This window comes from Arachis ipaensis, chromosome B2 (assembly GCF_059453495.1).
Source record: "Arachis ipaensis isolate K30076 ecotype BB chromosome B2, ASM5945349v1, whole genome shotgun sequence".
Lineage (NCBI taxonomy): Eukaryota > Viridiplantae > Streptophyta > Magnoliopsida > Fabales > Fabaceae > Arachis > Arachis ipaensis.
The window spans coordinates 32988666-33011323 of record NC_142437.1 but is presented as its reverse complement, the minus strand read 5'-3'; the positions used below and the strand labels follow the sequence as shown (position 1 = coordinate 33011323).

Sequence of the window (22658 nt, the reverse complement as noted above, 5' to 3'; positions counted from 1 at the left end):
TTTTCTATTTCAATCATATCTTTTTCAAAACCACCTAACTACTTTTCTCTCTCCAATTTTTGAAAATCACTAACAACTTTTTCAAAAATCTCTTTTTATTTAATTAAGTCATTCAGTTTTCAAATTTTATTTTATCTCTTCTCTTAAATTTCGAATACTAACCAATAATTAAAATAAAAACAAAAATATTTTCCTTTTATTTTAAATAAAATTCGAATTTCTTCTCTCTCATCTCCTTCTAATTATTTATTTATCTACTAACACCCCTCCTCTACTAAAAAATTCGAACCCACTCTTCTCCTCTGTGTTCGAATTCTTATCTTCTCCTTCTTCTATTCTTCTCTTCTTATACTCACATAAGGATTCTCTATACTGTGACATAGAGGATTTCATATTTTCTTTTCTGTTCTCTTCTTTTTCATATGAGCAGGAACAAGGATAAGAACATTCTTGTTGAAGCTGACCCTGAATCCGAAAGGACTCTGAAGAGGAAGTTAAGGGAAGCCAAGGCACAACTCTCTGGAGAGGACCTGACAGAAATTTTCGAAAAAGAAGGAGACATGGCCGAACCTAATAACAATGGTGGAGATGCAAGGAAGATGCTTGGTGACTTTATTGCACCCTCTTCTAACTTCTATGGAAGAAGCATCTCAATTCCTGCAATTGGAGCAAACAACTTTGAGCTTAAGCCTCAATTAGTTTCTCTAATGCAGTAGAATTGCAAGTTTTATGGACTTCCAATGGAAGATCCTCATAAGTTTTTAGCTGAATTCTTGTAAATATGTGACACTGTCAAGACCAATGGAGTTGATCCCGAGGTCTACAGGCTTATGCTTTTTCCTTTTGCTGTAAGAGACAGAGCTAGAACATGGTTGGATTCACAACCTAAGGAAAGCCTGAACTCTTGGGATAAGCTGGTCAGTGCTTTCCTGGCCAAATTCTTTCCACCTCAAAAGATGAGCAAGCTTAGAGTGGAAATCCAAACCTTCAGACAGAAGGAAGGTGAGTCCCTCTATGAAGCTTGGAAAAGATATAAGCAACTGATCAAAAGGTGTCCTACTGACATGCTTCCAGAATGGAGCATCATAAGTATATTCTATGATGGTCTGTCTGAGTTGTCAAAAATATCATTGGACCATTCTGCAGGAGGATCTCTTCATCTGAAAACCCCTACAGAGGCTCAGGAACTCATTGAAATGGTTGCAAATAACCAGTTCATGTACACCTCTGAGAGGAATCCTATGAACAATGGGATGCCTCAGAAGAAAGGAGTTCTTGAAATTGATACTCTGAATGCCATATTGGCTTAGAACAAAATATTGACTCAGCAAGTCAATATGATTTCTCAGAGTTTGAATGGATTGCAAGCTGCATCCAACAGTACTAAGGAAGCATCTTCTGAAGAAGAAGCTTATGATCCTGAGAACCCTGCACTGGCAGAGGTGAATTACATGGGAGAACCCTATGGAAACACCTATAATCCTTCATGGAGAAATCATCCAAATTTCTCATGGAAGGACCAACAGAAGCCTCAACAAGGCTTCAATAATAATGGTGGAAGAAATAGGTTTAGCAATAGCAAGCCTTTTCCATCATCTTCTCAGCAACAGACAGAGAATTCTGAACAGAGCCATTCTGGCCTGGCAACCATAGTCTCTGATCTATCCAAAACTACACTAAGTTTCATGAATGAAACAAGGTCCTCTATTAGAAATTTAGAGGCACAGGTGGGTCAGCTGAGTAAGAAGATTACTGAAACTCCTCCCAATACTCTCCCAAGAAATATAGAAGAAAACCCCAAGAGAGAATGCAAGGCCATAACAATGACCAATATGGCCGAACCTGGAGAGAGTGAGGAGGACGTGAATCCCAGTGAGAAAAGCCTCATGGGACGTCCCCTGGACAGAAAGGAGTTCCCTTTTGATGAACCAAAGGAATCTGAGGCTCATACAGAGACCCTAGAGATTCCATTGAACCTCCTTCTACCATTCATGAGCTCTGATGACTATTCTTCCTCTGAAGAGGATGAAAATGTCACTGAAGAGCAAGTTGCTAAGTATCTAGGAGCAATCATGAAGTTGAATGCCAGTTTATTTGGTAATGAGACTTGGGAGGATGAACCCCCCTTGTTCACCAATGAACTGAGTGCATTAATGTGGCAGACATTACCTCAGAAGAAATCGGATCCTGGAAAATTCTTCATACCTTGTACCATAGGCACCATGACCTTTGAGAAGGCTCTGTGTGACTTGGGGTCAGGGATAAATCTCATGCCACTCTCTGTAATGGAGAAATTGGGAATCTTTGAGGTACAAGCTGCAAGAATCTCACTAGAGATGGCAGACAAATCAATGAAACATGCTTATGGACTAGTAGAGGACGTGCTAGTGAAGGTTGATGGCCTTTACATCCCTGCTGATTTCATAATCCTAGACACTGGAAAGGACAATGATGAATCCATCATCCTGGGCAGACCCTTCCTAGCCACAGCAAAAGTAGTGATTGATGTTGACAGAGGAGAGTTAGCCCTTCAGTTGAATGAGGACTACCTTGTATTCAGAACTCAAGGTTCTCCTTCTGTAACCATGGAGAGAAAGCATGAAAAGCTTCTCTCAATACAGAGTCAAACAAAACCCCCATATTCAAACTCTAAGTTTGGTGTTGGGAGGCCACAACCAAACTTTAAGTTTGGTGTTGAGAGGCCACAACCCTGCTCTGATTATCTGTGAGGCTCCATGAGAGCTCACTGTCAAGCTATTGACATTAAAGAAGCACTTATTGGGAGGCAACCCAATGTTATTTAATTATATCTATTTATTTTCCATTGCTATTTTATGTTTCTTTAGGTTGATGATCATGTGAAGTCACAAAAACAACTGAAAAATAAAAAAAACAGAATGAAAAACAGAATGAAAAATAGCTCACCCTGGAGGAAGAGTTTACTGGCATTTAAACGCCAGTAAGAAGCAGCAGACTGGTGTTTAACGCCAGAAAGAAGCATCAAGCTAGCGTTAAACGCCAGAAACAAGCACCAAACTGGCGTTTAACGCTAGAACAAAGCATCTACTTGGCGTTTAATGCCAGAAATGGTAGAAAAGCTGGCGTTAAATGCCAGAAACAAGCAGCAACCTGATGTTTAACGGCAGAAGTGCATTCCAAGGGCGTTTTGCACGCCTAAATAGAGCAGGGATGTTAAGTCCTTGACCCCTCAGGATCTGTGGACCCCACAGAATCCCCACCTACCCCACCTCTTCTTCTCTCCTCTTCACACCTTTCATAACACTCTTCTCCAAATACCCTTCACCAATCACTTCCATATCTCTTCCCCAAATACCCTTCACCACTCACATCCATCTACTCTTCCCCAAAAACCCCACCTACCTCTAAATTCAAAATTCATTTCCCTCCCAAATCCAACCCTAATACACGAAACCTAACCCTTCCCCCACCCCTATATAAACCCCTCAACACTACCTCATTTTCACACATTACAAACACTTCTTCCCCCCTTGGCCAAATACACTCTTCCCCTCCATCTCCTCTATTTTTTCTTCTTCTATTATTTTTTTTCCTCTTTTGCTCAAGGACGAGCAAACATTTTAAGTTTGGTGTGGTAAAAGCGTTGCTTTTTGTTTTTTCATAACCATTAATGGCACCTAAGGCCAGAGAAACCTCAAGAAAGAGGAAAGGAAAGGCAATTGCTTCCACCTCTGAGTCATGAGAGATGGAGAGATTCATCTCATTTGTCATCTGTGCAATTCAGCTGGAGTTGTCATAGAGGAAGACACCCTCATTGAAGAGGACAAGCCCATCACTAAGAAAATGATGGAGCAAACAAGAGAGCCCACTCATGGACCTCAACAAGAGCTATGAGGGAGGAGCAACAAAGGCAAGGAAGAGACATAGAGGAGCTCAAGAACACCATTGGTTCTTCAAGAGGAAGAAGACGCCACCCTCACTAAGGTAGACCCGTTCCTTAATCTCCTTGTTCTTATTTTTCTGTTTTTTGATTTTTGAGCCTTATGTTTTATTTATATTTGTGTCTTTATTACATGATCATTAGTGTTTAAGTGTCTATGTCTTAAAGCTATGAATGTCCTATGAATCCATCACCTTTCTTAAATGAAAAATATTCTAAAAACAAAAGAACAAGAAGTACATGATTTCGAATTCATCATTGAAATTAGTTTAATTATGTTGATGTGGTGACAATACTTTTTGTTTTCTAAATGAATGCTTGAACAGTGCATATTTTTGAATTTGTTGTTTATGAATGTTAAAATTGTTGGCTCTTGAAAGAATGATGAAAAAGGAGAAATGTTATTGATAATCTGAAAAATTATAAAATTGATTCTTGAAGCAAGAAAAAGCAGTGAATAGAAAAGCTTGCAGAAAAAAATTTGGCGAAAAAAAAAAGAAGAGAGAAAGAAAAAAGAAAAAGCAAGCAGAAAAAGCCAAGAGCTCTTTAAACCAAAAGACAAGAGCAAAAAGCCAATAACCCTTTAAACCAAAAGGTAAGGGTAAAATAAAAAGGATCCAAGGCTTTGAGCATCAGTAGATAGGAGGGCCTAAAGGTATCAAAATCATGGCCTAAGCGGCTAAACCAAGCTGTCCCTAACCATGTGCTTGTGGCGTGAAGGTGTCAAGTAAAAAGCTTGAGACTGAGCGGTTAAAGTCGTGATCCAAAGCAAAAAGAGTGTGCTTAAGAACTCTGGACACCTATAATTGGGGACTCTAGCAAAGCTGAGTCACAATCTGAAAAGATTTACCCAGTTATGTGTCTGTGGCATTTATGTATCTGGTGGTAATACTGGAAAACAAAGTGCTTAGGGCCACGGCCAAGACTCATAAAGTAGGTGTGTTCAAGAATCAACATACTGAACTAGGAGAATCAATAGCACTATCTGAATTCTAAGTTCCTACAGATGCCAATCATTCTGAACTTCAAAGGATAAAGTGAGATGCCAAAACTGTTCAGAGACAAAAAGCTACTAGTCCCGCTCATTTAATTGGAGCTAAGTTTCATGGATACTTTGGAATTTATAGTATATTCTCTTCTTTTTATCCTATTTGATTTTTAGTTGCATGGAGACAAGCAACAATTTAAGTTTGGTGTTGTGATGAGCAGATAATTTATACGCTTTTTGGCATTGTTTTTACATAGTTTTTAGTATGATTTAGTTAGTTTTTAGTATATTTTTATTAGTTTTTAAATAAAAATCATATTTCTGGACTTTACTATGAGTTTGTGTGTTTTTCTGTGACTTTAAGTATTTTCTGGCTGAAATTGAGGGACTTGAGCAAAAATCTGATTCAGAGGCTGAAGAAGGACTGCTGATGCTGTTGGATTCTGACCTCCCTGCACTCGAAATGGATTTTCTGGAGCTACAGAAACCCAATTGGTGCGCTCTCAATTGCGTTGGAAAGTAAACATCCAGGGCTTTCCAGCAATATATAATAGTCCATACTTTGCCCGAGTTTTGACGATGCAAACTGGCGTTCAAACACCAACTTCCTGCCCTATTCTGGAGTTAAACGCCAGAAACAGGTTGGAAACCAGAGTTAAATGCCAAAAACAGGCTACAACCTGGCGTTTAACTCCAAAAAGAGTCTCTACACATGAAAGCTCAATGCTCAGCCCAAGCACACACCAAGTGGGCCCGGAAGTGGATTTCTACATCATTTACTTATCTTATGTAACCCAAGCTACTAGTTTAGTATAAAAACTACTTTTAGTGATTTATTTTATATCTCTGGTTAGTCTTTGAATAAATTTATGTTGAGAGATCACGTTTAGGGGGCTGGCCATTCGGCCATGCCTGGACCTCCATCACTTATGTATTTTCAACGGTAGAGTTTCTACACACTATAGATTAAGGTGTGGAGCTCTGCTGTTCCTCATGAATTAATGCAAAGTACTATTATTTTCTTATTCAATTCAAGCTTATTCCTATTCTAAGATATTCGCTTGCACTTCAACCATGAAGAATATGATAATCCGTGACATTCATCACTATTCTCAACCTATGAACGCGTGCCTGACAACTACTTCCGTTCTACCTTGGATTGAGTGTTTATCTCTTAGCCTCCATTCCAAAAGATCGGAGTCTTCGTGGTATAAGCTAGAATTATTGGCGGCCATTCTTGAGATCCGGAAAGTCTAAACCTTGTCTGTGGTATTCTGAGTAGGATCTGAAAAGGGATGACTGTGACGAGCTTCAAACTCGCGAGTGTTGGGCATAGTGACAGACGCAAAAGGATCACTGGATCCTATTCCAACATGATCGAGAACCGACAGATGATTTGTCGTGCGGTGACGGCGCATTTGGATCATTTTTACTGAGAGGATGGGAAGTAGCCATTGACAACGGTGATGCCCAATATACAGCTTGCCATGGAAAGGAGTATGAATGATTGGATGAAGGCAGTAGGAAAGCAGAGATTCAGAAGGAACAAAGCATCTCCATACGCTTATCTAAAATTCTTACCAATGAATTGCATAAGTATCTCTATCCTATTTTATATTTTATTTATATTTTAATTATTAAAATCTCCACAACCATTTGAATCCACCTGACTGAGATTTACAAGATGACCATAGCTTGCTTCAAGCCGACAATCTCCGTGGGATCGACCCTTACTCACGTAAGGTTTATTACTTGGACGACCCAGTGCACTTGCTGGTTAGTTGTGAAAAGTTGTGAAGAAGAATTGAGATTATGATAGTGCGTACCAAGTTTTTGGCGCCATTGAGATCACAATTTCGTGCACCAAGTTTTTGGCGCCGTTACCGGGGATTGTTTGAGTTTGGACAACTGACGGTTCATCTTGTTGCTCAGATTAGGTAATTTTATTTTATTTCTAAGCTTTTTATTTCTTATTTTCGAAAAAAATACAAAAAAATTAATAAAATCATAAAAACCAAAAATATTTTGTGTTTCTTGTTTGAGTCTAGTGTCAAATTTTAAGTTTGGTGTCAATTGCATATTTTTAATTTTTCTAAAAATTTTGGAAAACTCATGCATGGTGTTCTTCATGATCTTCAAGTTGTTCTTGATGATTGTCTTTATTTGATCTTTGCATTTTCTTGTTTTGTGTCTTTTCTTATTTTTCATATGGATTTTCAATTTGTTAGTGTCTAAACATTGAAAATTTCTAAGTTTGGTGTCTTTCATGTTCTTTTCTTAAAAATTTTCAAAAATAAGTCTTGATGTTCATCTTGATCTTCAAAGTGTTCTTGGTGTTCATCTTGACATTCAAAGTGTTCTTGCATGCATTGTGTGTTTTGATTCATAATTTTCATGTTTTGAGTCTTTTTGTTGTTTTTCTCTTTCTTCATTAAAAATTCAAAAAATCAAAAAAATATCTTTCCCTTATTTTCTCATAAATTTTCGAAAATTTGAGTTGACTTTTTCAAAACTTTTTAAAATTTAGTTGTTTCTTATGAGTCAAGTCAAATTTTCAATTTAAAAATCCTATCTTTTCAAATTTTTTTTTTAAAAATCAAATCTTTTTCATTTTTCTTTTATGATTTACGAAAATTTTAAAAATAATTTTCAAAATCTCCGTGGGATCGACCCTTACTCACGTAAGGTTTATTACTTGGACGACCCAGTGCACTTGCTGGTTAGTTGTGCGAAGTTGTGAAGAAGAATTGAGATTATGATAGTGCGTACCAAGTTTTTGGCGCCATTGAGATCACAATTTCGTGCACGAATTACTAACCAAAGCAGCTTGGGTGAAATCAAAGAAAACAGCTCTGACAAACATGACTCAGAGCAATACAAGCAGTAAAAGGAAAACCCCAAGACACACACCAAGGTCCAGAGGCATCCTTTGGAGGCTGGGATAGAGTAAGGACTCAAAAAAGTGTCTACAAAAGCTACACCCCAATAAAACTCTCAGCAAAATAATCCCCTTCCAAACAAGCATCGACACGAATCAAAACAAGACAAACCAGAAAATCATCATCTTCTACAAGTTTATCAAAAAAGAAAACTACCAACATGGCGAAAGTCATCAAAGGAGTAATCTTTCTTAAAAAGCAAACAGTAGTTCATAAACCCTCAAAATCAAAAGTACGATCAGAAAGGCAGCGACAACATGCAAAGCCTTAAAAGTGTCAAACTACCAGGGAATCCACCCAAGAGCATACATAAGGTCAAAAGAAAACCAGAAAACATACATCATAGTGACAACCAAGCATGGTAATACGAGAAGGTTCAAGCTTTCCAACATAAATTCAAGCAAGATCAAAACTTCACCAAGAATAGAACAATGCAAGCACAAAAGAAGAACCAACCTGAAAGAGGAAGAAGCGCCGAAAAAGTTGAAGGCGAAGAGGCAAAAATCCGGAAATGCCTTTCGAAGCAAAGGAAGCTCCAGTAATCACCAATGACGCCACAAAGGGAAGCGTGAAAAAAAGGCTCAGGCAAAGAAAGAAGAACGAAGGAAAAAGGGTGAAGTTACAGTGAGCAAAAGAGAAGAAGAAACGGAAGCCAAATCTTTGAGAAAACTAAATTCAAAATGAAGAAAGGGGGAAAAACAGCAAAGAGAAGAATTAATGGGTTATTAAACCCTCGCACGTTCCCAAGCAGGGGCACTGTTCATACCCTGGGTCGAACTGTCCGACCCAGGATGTTTAAACGACAAGTCGACCGACCTCTTCAGGTCAGGACTATCCAACCTCTTCTCAAAGAGCTTGGCCAAATCACCAGAAAAGCCCAATAAGGGCCCAAACAGAGGAACACGACCCAAATTCAAAGGCAGCCCAAGCCTATAGAGATAAGGGCGGTTCCCTTGAAGATAAGATGACTTCACTCAAAGATAAGATAAGATAATTATCTTATCTCCAAAGAAGTCATTCCTCACCATTATAAATACACTGGAGCACCCAGGTATAACTCATACAACCTGCTTAATACCCTTGCTAACTTAAGCATCGGAGTCCCTTGCAGGTACCACCACCCTTCAGTGACAAAGGATCAGCAGCATCGCCGGTTCAACAAGTCGGCCACGACCGCTCCGGCCACCACCCACAAGCCGGACACGTCGTCTCTGACCATCACAGAAGATCTCGTCTGAGATCGACCTACAGTTTCAGGTAACCCACGGAACAGGCTCCTAGTTATAATATTAACCTTCTATACTACTATATATGTATTTTCTTTTCTAAGTGTCTAATACCTTGACACCGTTGATTTATGACTTAAGCGTAAAGCTTTGTGTGGTAGGGTGCTACATAGATTTTGGAAGTGTCAAATTGTGTGATTTTAGTGGATGAAAGTTGTATGATGGTTAAGGTGAGAATTGGATATTGGTTGCAAAAGAAAAAGGTTTTAAAAATGGTTCTTTTGGGTGTTGCAGAAAAATGTGCTTTTGGTAAATTTTGGTCAATTTTGGAGGGCCATAACTTGATGCTCGAAACTTGGAAATTGATGAACCTTGATTTGAATTAAAATTGGGAATGTCTATCTAAGACCGTCGAAGAACGGGAAAAAAACTATTTTTGGAGAAAAAGTTATGGGTGTTTGAAAATCGGTGGTTAAAATTGAATTATGCAGAATTCTGCAGAGCTAGTGGTTGAACCAGGTTCCCCACGCATCATTCCACTTTTGTGCATATACACGAAGTCCGCATACATACGATTGTGCTGATTTTTCAAAAATGCTGTTTTTGAATTGTTAAGCCTTTCCGGTGAGCTCGTAAACCTCTACAACCTCCGTATGAACTTTGAAAATCATATTTTTGACCTTGATTATATTAGGGATGGGATTAATGAATTTAAATTGGGTTATTTTCCTATAAAACTTGTAAAATGAAATGTTTTAAATGTTGTGGGGATGGTGGTTCATCATGCCCACGGTGAGGTCAGGCATAGTCCCACTCACAAATTCAAGAAGTTGATTACTTTAATAAAAGACCGGGTTTATGATGGGTTATATCCTCCGAAATTGGTTGAAATTGTGAATTTGCTGTAAATGTGATATTGATGATTACTTGCTTGGCAAAGATGGTAGTGTCGTCCCGCTTGTTCAGTGCATTATTATTATGTGGGGATGGTGGTTTGTTCCACCCACGGTAAGAACGGTGGCTTGTACTGCTCACGGATTGACGAGGTCAATTGCTTTAATAACAAATGGGGTTATGCAGAATTATAAATAATAAATGGGTTAAGATTATTATGATTGATTTGATTTGATTAGAGGGTTAGGTCAAAAAGTGAGGATTCATATGAGGCTTACGATGAAAACTATGATTGAGATATATACTAGTGACTATGATTAATGATAAATTTGATGATGATAATGAGTTTAGTTGATAATGATTATCAATTGGCAAGGACGTGGGTTTTGTCCCGTTTGCGTTATTGATGTTGTGGGGATGGTGGTTTGTCTCGCCTACAGTGAGGATGGTGGTTTGGTCCCACTCACGAATAGGCAAGTTGAGGATGAAAGATTCCCTCTTTTGCTGCAATAGACAAGTTGAGGATGAAGGATTCTCTCTCTTGTTACATCGGAAAATTGGATAGAAGGTTGAGAATTCTCTTCGATTCAATTTCTGATTGTAAAGTGCGGCAAACACTATATCCCAAAGGTGTGGTGGGCACTATATCCCAGATGGCGGTGGTGTGAATGAGTTAGGTTGAGGATTCCCTATTGTTGCACAAAAATTTCTCTCTGATTGTGAAGTGTGGCGGGCACTATATCCCAAGAGTGTGGCGGGCACTATATCCCAGATAGCGCTGCCTCCAGTGAGATGGTGGAAAGTTAAGGATTTCCTTCTTTATGTTCCTCCTAGGAAAGAAGGACAGAGAGACGATATCCAAGTTAGCTACTAGATGTGCCGAGCCTGGCAGTTTAACCGATACGTGAGCTCATGGCCAGTAGGACAGGCATGCATCATACTACATTTATTTGAAATTGATTCGGTCTACATAATTATTTTGGTTTACCTATTTGATATTCTGTTAACTGTTAATTGTGCTATATATTGTAATTGCTCTCTAACTGTGTTTGCTTTGTATTGATTATTGTTTGTATTTGATTTCATTAATGAGTCTTAGGACTGAGATTTAAGATGATGATTATTGGCAATGGATGGGATTTGTGGTGGTTCAGAGTATGTTTAACTTAGCAAGTTAACCCTATATAGATTAGTTAAGACCCTAGGCTTGGATTCTTATGAAGTTGGAGATCAAGATTTCCTAGTGGGTTCATATTTTCTTATGTAGTTTTTATTTGGAACTGTTACCCTACTGGGAACCTTTCGATTCTCATCCGTTGTAGATTTGTTATTTTTTATATACAAGATGCAAAGCACCTAATTGAGGATGCAGGATTCTATATGATGAAGCGAAGAAGATCCTTTGAAATTTATTTTGGCTCTAGAGTTTTCTCCCATTTTTAAAATATATTGTTGTATAACTTAAATTCCTCTTAGAGGATTTTGTTGGAGAGATAGGTTGTCTACTTTTGTATATTCTCGAATATTGTAATATTCTAGCTGGCCTTTCTTCGTATGTCGAGAGTAGTTATTATTATCTATCCTTATATATATATATATATTCCACTTTTGTATTCGACGTTATTCGCTTTAACATGCCCATTGAGGGTTTAACAGTTTTCGATGTTTATTTTTTTATGGGTTCCTAGTTATGATATTATTCTTCTATATTATGTATGTATATCTCTTCTAAGTATCGTAATGCCTCACCACCATTGATTTACGACTATAGCATAAAGCTCTGTATGGTAGTACGTTACATTTATGGTATCAGAGCAGTTCGTCCCTGTAGAGCCTAAAAGATGGACTGATTATTCTTTTGGGCATACTCTGAGTTGTATTTTTATGCTATTTAAGATATCTGCATGATAAATATAGCATAACTGTTCATGATCATACGTTTGAGAATTTGAAGTACTAGACTTGAGATATTGAGACTGATCACCTTAATATCAATTGTTTGGTGTGGACAAGACCCAAATGGCGTCTCGTGAACATAGACAAGGTCAAGGACGAGGACGGAGAGGTAATGAGGGAACCATTTTATTAGATAATTTGACTGATTTCATGGCTGCTGTCATTAATGCTACTACTGCTACTACCAACCGAACAGTGGATAGGATGGGACAACAAGCTGGGAACAGCAATGGACATGGTGGTGGAGATGATCATGAAAATGGAAGTATGATGACTTTGGCTACGTTCTTGAATGTGGATACGCCAACCTTCAAGGGTACAACCAAACCCATTAAAGCTGATAATTGGTTCCAGGCTATGGAAAGAGCATTGCAGGCTCAGCATGTGCCGGAAGATCAGTATATAGAGTTTGCTACCTATCGGTTGGAAGGAGAGGCTCAGTTTTGGTGGCAATGAGCATGCCGTTTGTTGTAGCAGGGTGATGCTACATTACTTGGAAAGTTTTCAAGACTGACTTCTATAAAAAATATTTTATGAGTTCGGTGAGGGTAGCAAAGGAATTGGACCTTGCGGAATGTGCTGTTGAAAATCTACTCATTTGAAAAAGGGATTTGTGATTCTCGAAAATGATAATTTTAAAGCGTTAACTTGGTACCTAAGTATAGTGAATATTTGACTAGATAGAAAGAAAATATCCATATTCCGTAGTTTTCATAATTCAAAAAGGATATCTAGAATGTTTTGTATAGAAAAAGAGGAATAGGATGAGAAAGGAAGGAGAAAAAGAGGAATAGGATGAGAAAGGAAGGACTCAAATAGCTCTTAGGTATGTACAGATTGTGTTAGGAGAATCTAACTCGCGTTTAGGTGAAATTTCCAATCTGAATCGTCACTTTGCAAGCCCTATAAAATTTTTTATGTTTGGAATTTGGAAATATCTAATTTAGATGTAAATTTATAGAGGATTAATTTATCTTTAAAACAGATCTTAAATGAAGTCAATCAGATAACCATAGCTTGAGATATTCCCAAAATATTGTTAGTATATCAGGCTGCCTAATAAGAATGCAATTTTCTACTGTAAACTTGTAACAGATTTATCTACCTAATTTAATTTGAATTTGATTTGGTACTGAACTTAAAGAGGAAAGCTAGTTTTCTTATCTTTTTATGTAACTAAGAATCATTCAAATCCAATAAGTATGAAATTAGTTGTGACTATATCTTAAAAGATGGTTTATTGTCGGTTAGAAATTCGCTATAACTAGTATTTTCATATATTTAAATTTTAAATTAGATATGTTAGTTTTTCAAGTGCATTATTTCTAATTCTTTATTTTGAATTCAAATCTTAAATTATTATAATTTTAATTAATTAATTAATAATTGAATAATAAACATGATTCAAAAAGTTAGGATGTTGCATCCTCATCCTCTTAAAAAATGAATTTTATCCTCAAAATTCGTGTCTTCTAGGGAGATACTAATTCAACCTCATCTTACCCTAGTAGGTTTTATCTACATTTTTCTTTCTATAAAGAAATATGATAGTCCTAACATAAGTACGTTTAATCAATCCATACATTCAAGCAAAATAAGTAAAGCTACAAAACAGTTCTATTCTCATCATGAGCTAAGTGCACTAAATGTGACTTAGACATTCAAGTCTAATATAATTATATAAGATAGATTCACATGACAGATAGTATCATTCATCTCTTTTGTCTTGAGTTATTAGTCTTCGTGTATTAGATATAAATCACACAACATAACATAATAATTCAAACAAGTAGTAAAACATAACAAGACACTTAAAAAAAATATCTTGTAGCCAGTCATATTAAAGCCTTTACTTCTCAATGCCCCACAGATATCAAATTCCAATATCAGCTTAATCTTATCCAAATATCTTTTTTTAGGTCTTGCCTTTTATGTCTAGGAACAACTTTTTAGTTCACATTCCAACCCAACTTTCTAAATCTGTCACTACACAATTTGGATATTCTGAATTCTATCTCTTAGTAACCTCAAATTTGTGCAAACTTTGTAACCAGATGGCTACTATCTCAAAATGAGATTTCTTATTATTTGTAAATCATAGTTTTTCTAAGTATATCTACTTCAAGAAATAAAGGAAAATCATAGATAAATCAAAGAGAATGATTCTTTGAATAAAATAAGGATCATAAACATAATCATAAATCAAACAGAAAGAATCTTTGAATAAAAGAAGGATCTTTGAATGAAATAATAAACATAATCATAAAATCAAACAAAAAGGATTAAAGAAGAAAAAGCATAATCACTCTTTTCATTGTACTTTTCGTTACTTTTTCTCGTAACTTTTATGGAAGGTATTGAGCTTAAACCGGTATAAAAAGTGAAAGTCCCCTTCCCTTACCAAAAGTTCTGATTCCAAACATTTTAGCGATCACCTTCCCTTATCGAAGGATCATCTCAATCGATCACCTTCCCTTACTAAAGGATCACATCGATATCTTGTCTTTGGGGGTCACCTTCCCTTACCGAAGGATCATTATCTCAATTCAATTTACAATCAAAGTTATTTAAACATACACAAGAAGGGAGTTATGTCAATAAAGAGATATTATTATATAAAATTGATGGGAGTACCCTTTCCTTACCGAAGGTTCTTATCCCAAAGTATGTCGATCACCTTCCCTTACCGAAGGATTATCTCGATTCAATCACCTTCCTTTACCAAAGGATCATTTCGATTATCTTGTCTTTGGGGGTCACCTTTTCTTACCGAAGGATCATACCCTCAGTTCTTTAATGCACATAAGATGGTTATTATAATGCATAATGTGTATGAAATAAAGAGACGTTATATCATGATATATAACACTAACATCTATATATATAAAAATAAAACATTTAAGATATCACATATAAAAGAGTAGTATAAAACCCCTACCTCGAGTAAAGTTTGTAGAAATCCTATATATACTCCAACGCAAATAGATATGATTCATTAGCGAAGAGAGACTTGATCCATGGCTAGACTTTGCATATGTTTTCATGTAGCTATGAATCTTTGACTGGATAGAAAGGAAATCTCCATATTTCGTAGTTTACATAATTCAAAAAGAATATCTAGAATGTTTTGTATAGAAAAAGGGGAATAGGATGAGAAAGGAAAGACTCAAATAGCTCTTAGGCATGTACAGATTGTGTTAGGAGAATCTAACTCGCGTTTAGGTGAAATCTCTAATCTGAATTGTCAATTTTGCAAACCCTATAAAGCTTTCTACATTTGGAATTTGGAAATATATATTAGATGCAAATTTATAGAGGATTGAGTATCTTTAAAATGAATCTCAAACAAAGTCAATTGGATAACCACAACTTGAGATATTCCTGAAATACTGTTAGTATATCAGGCTGGCTGATAAGAGCGCGATTTTCTATTATAAACTTGTAACAGATTTATCTACCTAATTTAATTTGAATTTGATTTTGTAGTGAACTTAAAGAATAAATCTAGTTTTCTTATCTTTTCATGTAACTAAGGATCATTCAAATCCAATAAGTGTGAAATTAGTTACGACTATATCTTGAAAGATGGTTTATTGTCGATTAGGAATTCACTATAGCTAGTGTTTTCATATATTTAAATTTTAAATTAGATATGCTAGTTTTTCAAATGCATTATTTTCTAATTCTTTATTTTGAATTTATATCTTAATTATTAAATAATGAACATGATTCAAAAAATTGGGATGTTACAATTAAGTTGATAGAAAAAAATTTATGAAAAAGATATATTTTTATAGTTTTTAGTATGTTTGATAAACTTCTAGTAATAAAAGTAATAGAAATAAAAAAATAAAAAATATCATTTTCGGAAAGATACAATTTACATCTTTTTTAAAAGATTTTTTTCTTAAAAAAGATATTTTTCATATAATAAATAAATAAATAATATTTTTATATTGTTATACCCAAACATGATTAATACAAAAAAATCTTTTCACATAAGATATCCAAACATAAAATTATTTTTACTTTTTTATAAAATCTTTTAAAAAAATAACTCAAAAAAATTTATTAGAAGTTCACCAAACAAATCCTTAGTTATATAAATGCTTGCTTAAATTAAATAATTAAAGGTTCTTAATTTGTGAGTATCATGAATGTGAAAAGATTTAACAAATTGAATAACTAATAAAATATTAAAAATAACAAATATCAACGATTTATTTAAACAAATAAATAGTACAAGTGATCAAATTGAAATCTTCACAACTTGATTTATTTTCACAACAAAATAAATAGAATCACCCCAAAGAATTATTAAATTCATAAAAAGGAACCTTCTTCTAGAACTAGGATTCCTATTCTCTTATTGTTTTTCTGATATACTTTAAATTAGCACACATTTTCTCTCTATGAGAAAAGTTTTCTTTGATGATTGGAAAATTCTTAAAATTATTAAACCATGAATGCAAACGAGGGAATTTCTCAACTTCTAGAACCTTCAATTCATTCAAATATTCTGTAGTTACAAGAAATTTGATCATTGATCCAAAAGCTATGTCCACCATATTAACAGTGTCATCACCACCAAAGAATAGTTTCTCATCAACCAATAATAAGCATTGATCTTCAACATCTCTTGGAAGTTTTTGGACCTTCTCTGCAGCCTTTTCCATCTCTTCATCATCAGCAATGTCGACGAAAATCAATTGTACAACTGTAGGAAACTTTATGCATTACCCCAAACATATATATTAATTCACACATCTAGTCCATGTACTATAAAGTTACTAAATGCTTGGACATATAATAAATTAGAAAAATATAATACACATTATTGTAAATTAATCATCTTAGTAGGTAATCTTGCAAGAAAATATATTAGTAGACTATTTTGTTTGATATTAAACATAAAAATATGGCTTAATTAATAAGCAAGATTTTGAAGACCATGATTACGAGAAAATTAGGTCGAACTGGTCAATTTGATACAGTTAATTAGAAATCGACTACTAGATCAGTCCAATTTAAGATAAAAATTGTCTGTTTGGTAATGAACTGATAAAAAATTATTATTAGTTGAATCAATATATTTTTTAGCGATTAACTAATTTAAAATATTAAATTACAAAAAATTAAACTATATAATTTATACATAAATATATTATTTTATTGAAAATGTTATTTGTACACTACTTTTCAGCCATCAATTCAGCCACTCTCACTAAAATACACTAAAAAATACGGTTACATATAAGAATCAGAGCTAATACACTACCTTCATCGTGTCAAAAATCTCGTCTCTGCACAATCGCAATTTCTTTTCCTCTCTGCCGAGAGGGTTCCATTGCTTGCACCTCACTTTTCTTCTCTTCGATCGCGCCAACCTCACTCCTCGCTTTCTTCTCTTCTCCACGCTTCCCTCTGCTTTGCTTCGATCCCGCAGTTCACAAAAGCTCTTCTCAGCGCCGTTTTTTGGTTCTTATTATCTTAGGGTTTTGATTATAACTTTTGATTCAATGGAATCCATAAGCTCGAATGATGAGGTTCGTGTTTAATTTACTTCATATGTTAATTTTTTATTCTTGATTTGATTTTAATTTTTTGATTATCCATGTTTTATTCCTGATTTGATTTTAATTTTGTTGATTATCTAGTTATGCAAATGCTACTAATTTGGCTTATACTTCTGATATGTGGCTTCATTATATCATTTAAGTCATTTTACATCATGTACGTTATGTGATTACATCTTGAAAAATTTATGTTATAAATTTGTGTAATGAGAAAAATGTTTAGCTTCTGGAGTGGAGTCAAATTGGTAGTTTACATGTTTAAAATTTCTACATTTGCTTAGATCAGATGATGATGCTGATTCTATGAATGTGTGAGGGTTTAGTTCTATATTTGACTATTGAGTTTGATTATCTTGTTTACTGAATTTGATTATATTCAGGTTCAGTACTATATTTGACTACTGAGTTTGATTCCATTAATCTCTAACTACTAATTTGTCTTGTAGAGTGTTTTTATACCTGATTTGATTTTAAATTTCTGATTATCTATGTTTTAGGTTGTTCCAAGCATAGGAATGACATTCCCCTCTGTGAAAGATTATGAAACTTTTTATACCAATTATGCAAAGAGGGTTGGTTTTTCATGGAATATAAGAACTACTAAGTGGAATCAAAATAGACAGATTACATATCAAATCTTAGTATGTTCTAAAGCTGGTTATCAAAGATCAAAAATTGATCCACTAAAGAAGACAAATCTAACTTCCGAGCAAAATTGTAAAGTTAGGATTATTGTGAAAAAGGACAAGAAGCTGGAATATGTGTTAACCTTTGTGAATAACCAGCACAATCATGTTATTAGTCCTAGCATGGCAAACACTCTGAGAAAGAATAGGGAACTAAGCTTGCATGCCAAATGGATAGCTGAGATCAATGATCAAGCTGGTGTTACAATGAGAAACAGATATCAGAGTTTAGCAACTACTGCTGGTGGCTATGATAAATTGACTTTTAATGAGAAAGATCTTCGGAATCATGTAGCAAAAAGTGTTAGAGTCATACAAGATGAGGGGGATGCGCAATCATTAATGCAGTATTTTCATAGGATGCAACAACAAAACCGCAACTTCTTTATGAAGTTAAATTGGACGAGCAACATCTCATAGAGCATGCTTTATGGGCTGATGCTAGAAGTCGTGCTGCTTATGAGCACTTTGGCGACGTTGTGAGCTTTGATATGACGTACCTAACAAATAGGTACTACACCACAATTATATATTTCAAGTTAATTATATGTACTCTGGTTTTTGTATTTGATGTATAGGGATAGGTAGAATAGAATGAATTTGCTGTTGTTGTGCATGATATATTGAGTTTGATTATGTACTCTTGTTTTTGCATATGTTTGATGTATAGGGATAGGTAGAATAGAATGAATTTGTTGCTGCTGCTGTGCATGATATACTAAGTTTGATTGTTTGATTATGTACTCTTATTTTTGCATATGTTTGATGTATAGAGATAGGTAGAATAGAATGAATTTGTTGCTGCTGCTGTGCATGATATACTAAGTTTGACTGTTTGATTTAGTCAGTTTGATTATGTACTCTTGATTTTATTATAGGTATGATATGCCTTTTGCCTCATTTGTTGGGGTTAACCACCATGGCCAATCATTGCTACTTGGCTGCGTTATTCTTTCATGCGAAGAAGAGAGTTCCTTTGTTTGGTTATTTGATTGTTGGATACGATGTATGGGTGGCAAGCCGCCTATTGGCATATTAACGGATCAATGCAAAGCTATGCAAAATGCCATTGAAAAATCATTGCCAATGACACAATATCGATGGTGTATTTGGCATATCTTGAAGAAAATTTCAGAAAAATTAGGAGCATGCAAGCAATTTAACGAGATTAGTGCTGATATGACACATATTGTGTGGGAGTATAGGTCTAAGGAAGCATTTGAGAGCTCTTGGACTGATTTTATCAATATATTCAGTTTACATAATAATTGGTTAGCAGGTATTTATGAGTTTGATTATCTTATATCTACTGTTTGATTATTCATCATTTATTAATCAAAATACCTTACAAGTTTGATTATGCCCATTTTATGGTTTCAGGTTTGTACGAAGAACGTGACAAGTGGGTCCTAATTTTTCTTAGTAATAGTTTTTGGGTAGGCATGAGTAGCACTCAAAGGAGTGAAAGCATGCATTCATTTATGAAGGGCTACCTAACCTCAAAGAGCAACTTGCAACAATTTGTAACACAACATGACAACTGTCTTGTAAATAAAGCTCAAAAAGAATATGAATTGGATGCTGCCAGCTTCAATACTATTATCCCTTGTGCTACTGCCTCTGCTATTGAAAAACTATTTCAAAAGGAATATTCTCATGCAAAGTTTAATGAGCTTCAAAAGGAGTTTAGAGCAAAGGCTAATTGCTTTTCAACAAAAGAGCATGAACAGGGATATATTGTTACTTACAAGGTTATAGAAGAGATTGAGAATGGTGATAAGATGTTTGATTCTATGTATGAGGTGTTGTTTGATTCTTCAACTTCAGATGTTTCTTGCCAATGCCATCTTTTTGAGTCAAAGGGAATCTTATGCTGCCATACTCTTTCAGTCCTTGGTCTTGTAAGAGTGAAGAAATTGCCAAATAAGTACATTCTTGATCGGTGGAAGAAAACTTTAAAGCACAAGCACATAGCATCAAGTGTAGCCATGATCCAAGCCGTTTAGATCCCGTAAAGAAACGTTGTGATGAGATGTGCAAGTAATTTTATAATATTACTGAAGTAGCCGCTGCATCCAAGGAGCTCACCGAGACCGTACATCGTATACTAGACTCAGTTTGGGTTTTGTTGGTGGAACCAAAGGTTTCTTCAATGGATAATGTAGATAATCAAAATTTGAATGAGGTAGATAAAAATGTAAATGATTTAGAGATTCACAACCCCCAACAAGTATCACGAAAAGGTCGTAGGCGTAAGAAAAAGGCTTCAATCTACTGTAGAAAAAATTGTTGAACAAGGTAGGAAAAAGCATACAAAGAATGTGAAAGAGAGATTACAGGCAAGTTCAGTGTTTGATTAGTTTTATTATTATTGCTAAGATGCTTTATTATCACTTTATTGATTGCTATTTTTTTTTTTGTTTTTTAGCCACTTGTGGAGTTACCTTCAGAGTTGAGCATTACCTCTAACTAACCATATGGCTTTGTATCCTTGTTGAACTCAATGCAACAAAATCACCATTTGAAAGAATAATAGTTTTATTTCTTTTTGTAATAGATTTATTACATGTTGCAATGGAACTCTTGCATTTTTTTCCTTTGTAATAGATTTTTGTAACCAAAATTAGTTTATTGCTAGCTTCTTATGTTACGTAACAGGAAGTATGATTTTGCCTAAGCTTAAGTTTTCAATGTTCTCTGATGGTGCAAGATCTCCTACCTATTAAGAAGCTTACTTTTTTTAAGAAAAGTTTTCAGTAAACGTGTATAATCAAACTCAGTAGTCGAATATAGCACCGAACTTGACTACAATCAAACTCAATAAACATATATAATCAAACTCAGTAGTCAAGCACTGAACCTGAGTATAATCAAACTCAATAAACATGTATAATCAAACTCAGTAGTCAAATATAGCATTGAACCTGAATATAATTAAACTCGGTAAACATGATAATCAAATTTAGTAGTAAAAAAATTGCTAACATGATAGTCAAATTCAGTAGTAAAAATTCAGTAGAAAATTTATATAATCAATTCTTTTCCCCTCGATGTGTCCTAAATTTTCTCGGACTTTTTTTCTTTCATCTCCAATTATTCTTTCTAAGGTTCCCGTCCCAACATTTGCATATGGACTAACTTGGGAGGCTCCTAGTTTTCTTTGTCTTGGTGCTTTTGCCTCTTTCGGGGTATCCAAAGCTTTCTTTTTTTTTTTCTTTCTTTCCTTTTTATTGGCAATCTTTGGGAATTGATAACCCTTTGCTAGCTCCAAAATATTAGTTCGGCAATCATTTTGTGGGCATAGAAGTATTTGCATGATGATATTCTTCCTTAATCTATGGCAATCATCCTGTTATTCAAATCAAACTATACACACCAAACAAATTCAACAACCAAATTCAGCAAGCAAAATCCAATGAAATTTACCAAATAATGCACATGTTTTAGAAAGAAACTTACATTAGTCCATTGTGACATGGCTTTGGATGGTTCCCAAAATTCCATCCATTTCATTACAAACAAACCACAATCATGCAAATTTGGTTGTTTGGGTACGTCCATATATTCAATTGTTGGAGTTGAGGGGGTTTGAACATATGCAGGATCCACAATTGCTAACATGTTGTCAAGATAACTTGCCTATTAAAAAATGTCATAAAATTGTCAAAGTTATATGATAATCAAATATCAAGACCTAAATAAAAGTTGTTATAACAAAATAAACTTACAACATATTGATCTATTTCATCCTGTTCAACAGTTTCAGATGTGAACAACGGGTCGAGGACGTAAAAATTGTTATTACAAACATCTAATGCATATAACCACCAATGACGGTTATAGTAAAAGGGTAAGAAAATAAGTTTTCTTCCTCGCATCTTAATTTTATCAAAATTAGGGATCCTAGATATGTCAGCTGATGTATAACTCTTCCCACCCTGCCCATCTTTATAAAAAATCAACAGCTGCAATTAGAATCAAATTGGTCATAAATTAGAATAGAACAAAATCTGTCAAATAAAAAAAAAGAAGAGATACATAATAAAATTTCTTACCGCTGGGGTCTGAATTCATGCAATATATATCATTCTTGAATCTTGTTTGTGGTGACTCATTAAGCATGCATGAATAATAGTTGACCACCTTAATACAAGCAAAGCAAACAATTAATAACCAAATAATCAAATTCAAGAATAAAATAAATACTTTATACTAAATAAAATATTTCGTGTTACTAATCCAATTATCTATTTCATTTCGTGGCTTCATTGTTTGTGCATTAGTCCTTTTAAGGAAGACATTGTGCTGGTCACTAAATATTGCCACAATCTCCTCTTCATCTTTCCTTTCGTACATCACCTACTCGTATAATTTTTCACTCATATTAGCATCTAACATTAATTCCTCAACAATTGGTTTTGACACTTCTATTGGCACATCTATTGTTTGATTTAGGGATGGTGTCTTTGAACCC

The 22658-nt window shown here is 34.9% G+C and overlaps 1 protein-coding gene and 1 pseudogene across 1 annotated transcript; one reads left to right on the top strand and one right to left on the bottom strand.

Moving 5' to 3' along the window:
* Positions 1-16280: 16280 nt before the first annotated feature.
* LOC107627135 (glutathione S-transferase U8-like) lies at positions 16281-17206 on the bottom strand. The gene is made up of 2 exons (XM_088505799.1): positions 17201-17206; positions 16281-16649 (listed from the first exon to the last, which is right to left on the bottom strand). The coding sequence occupies exons 1-2, from the start codon at positions 17204-17206 to the stop codon at positions 16281-16283; spliced, it is 375 nt and encodes a 124-aa protein (XP_088361925.1).
* Positions 17207-17441: 235 nt separating this feature from the next.
* Positions 17442-20544, top strand: LOC107627133 (protein FAR1-RELATED SEQUENCE 5-like; annotated as a pseudogene).
* The last annotated feature ends 2114 nt before the right edge of the window (positions 20545-22658 follow it).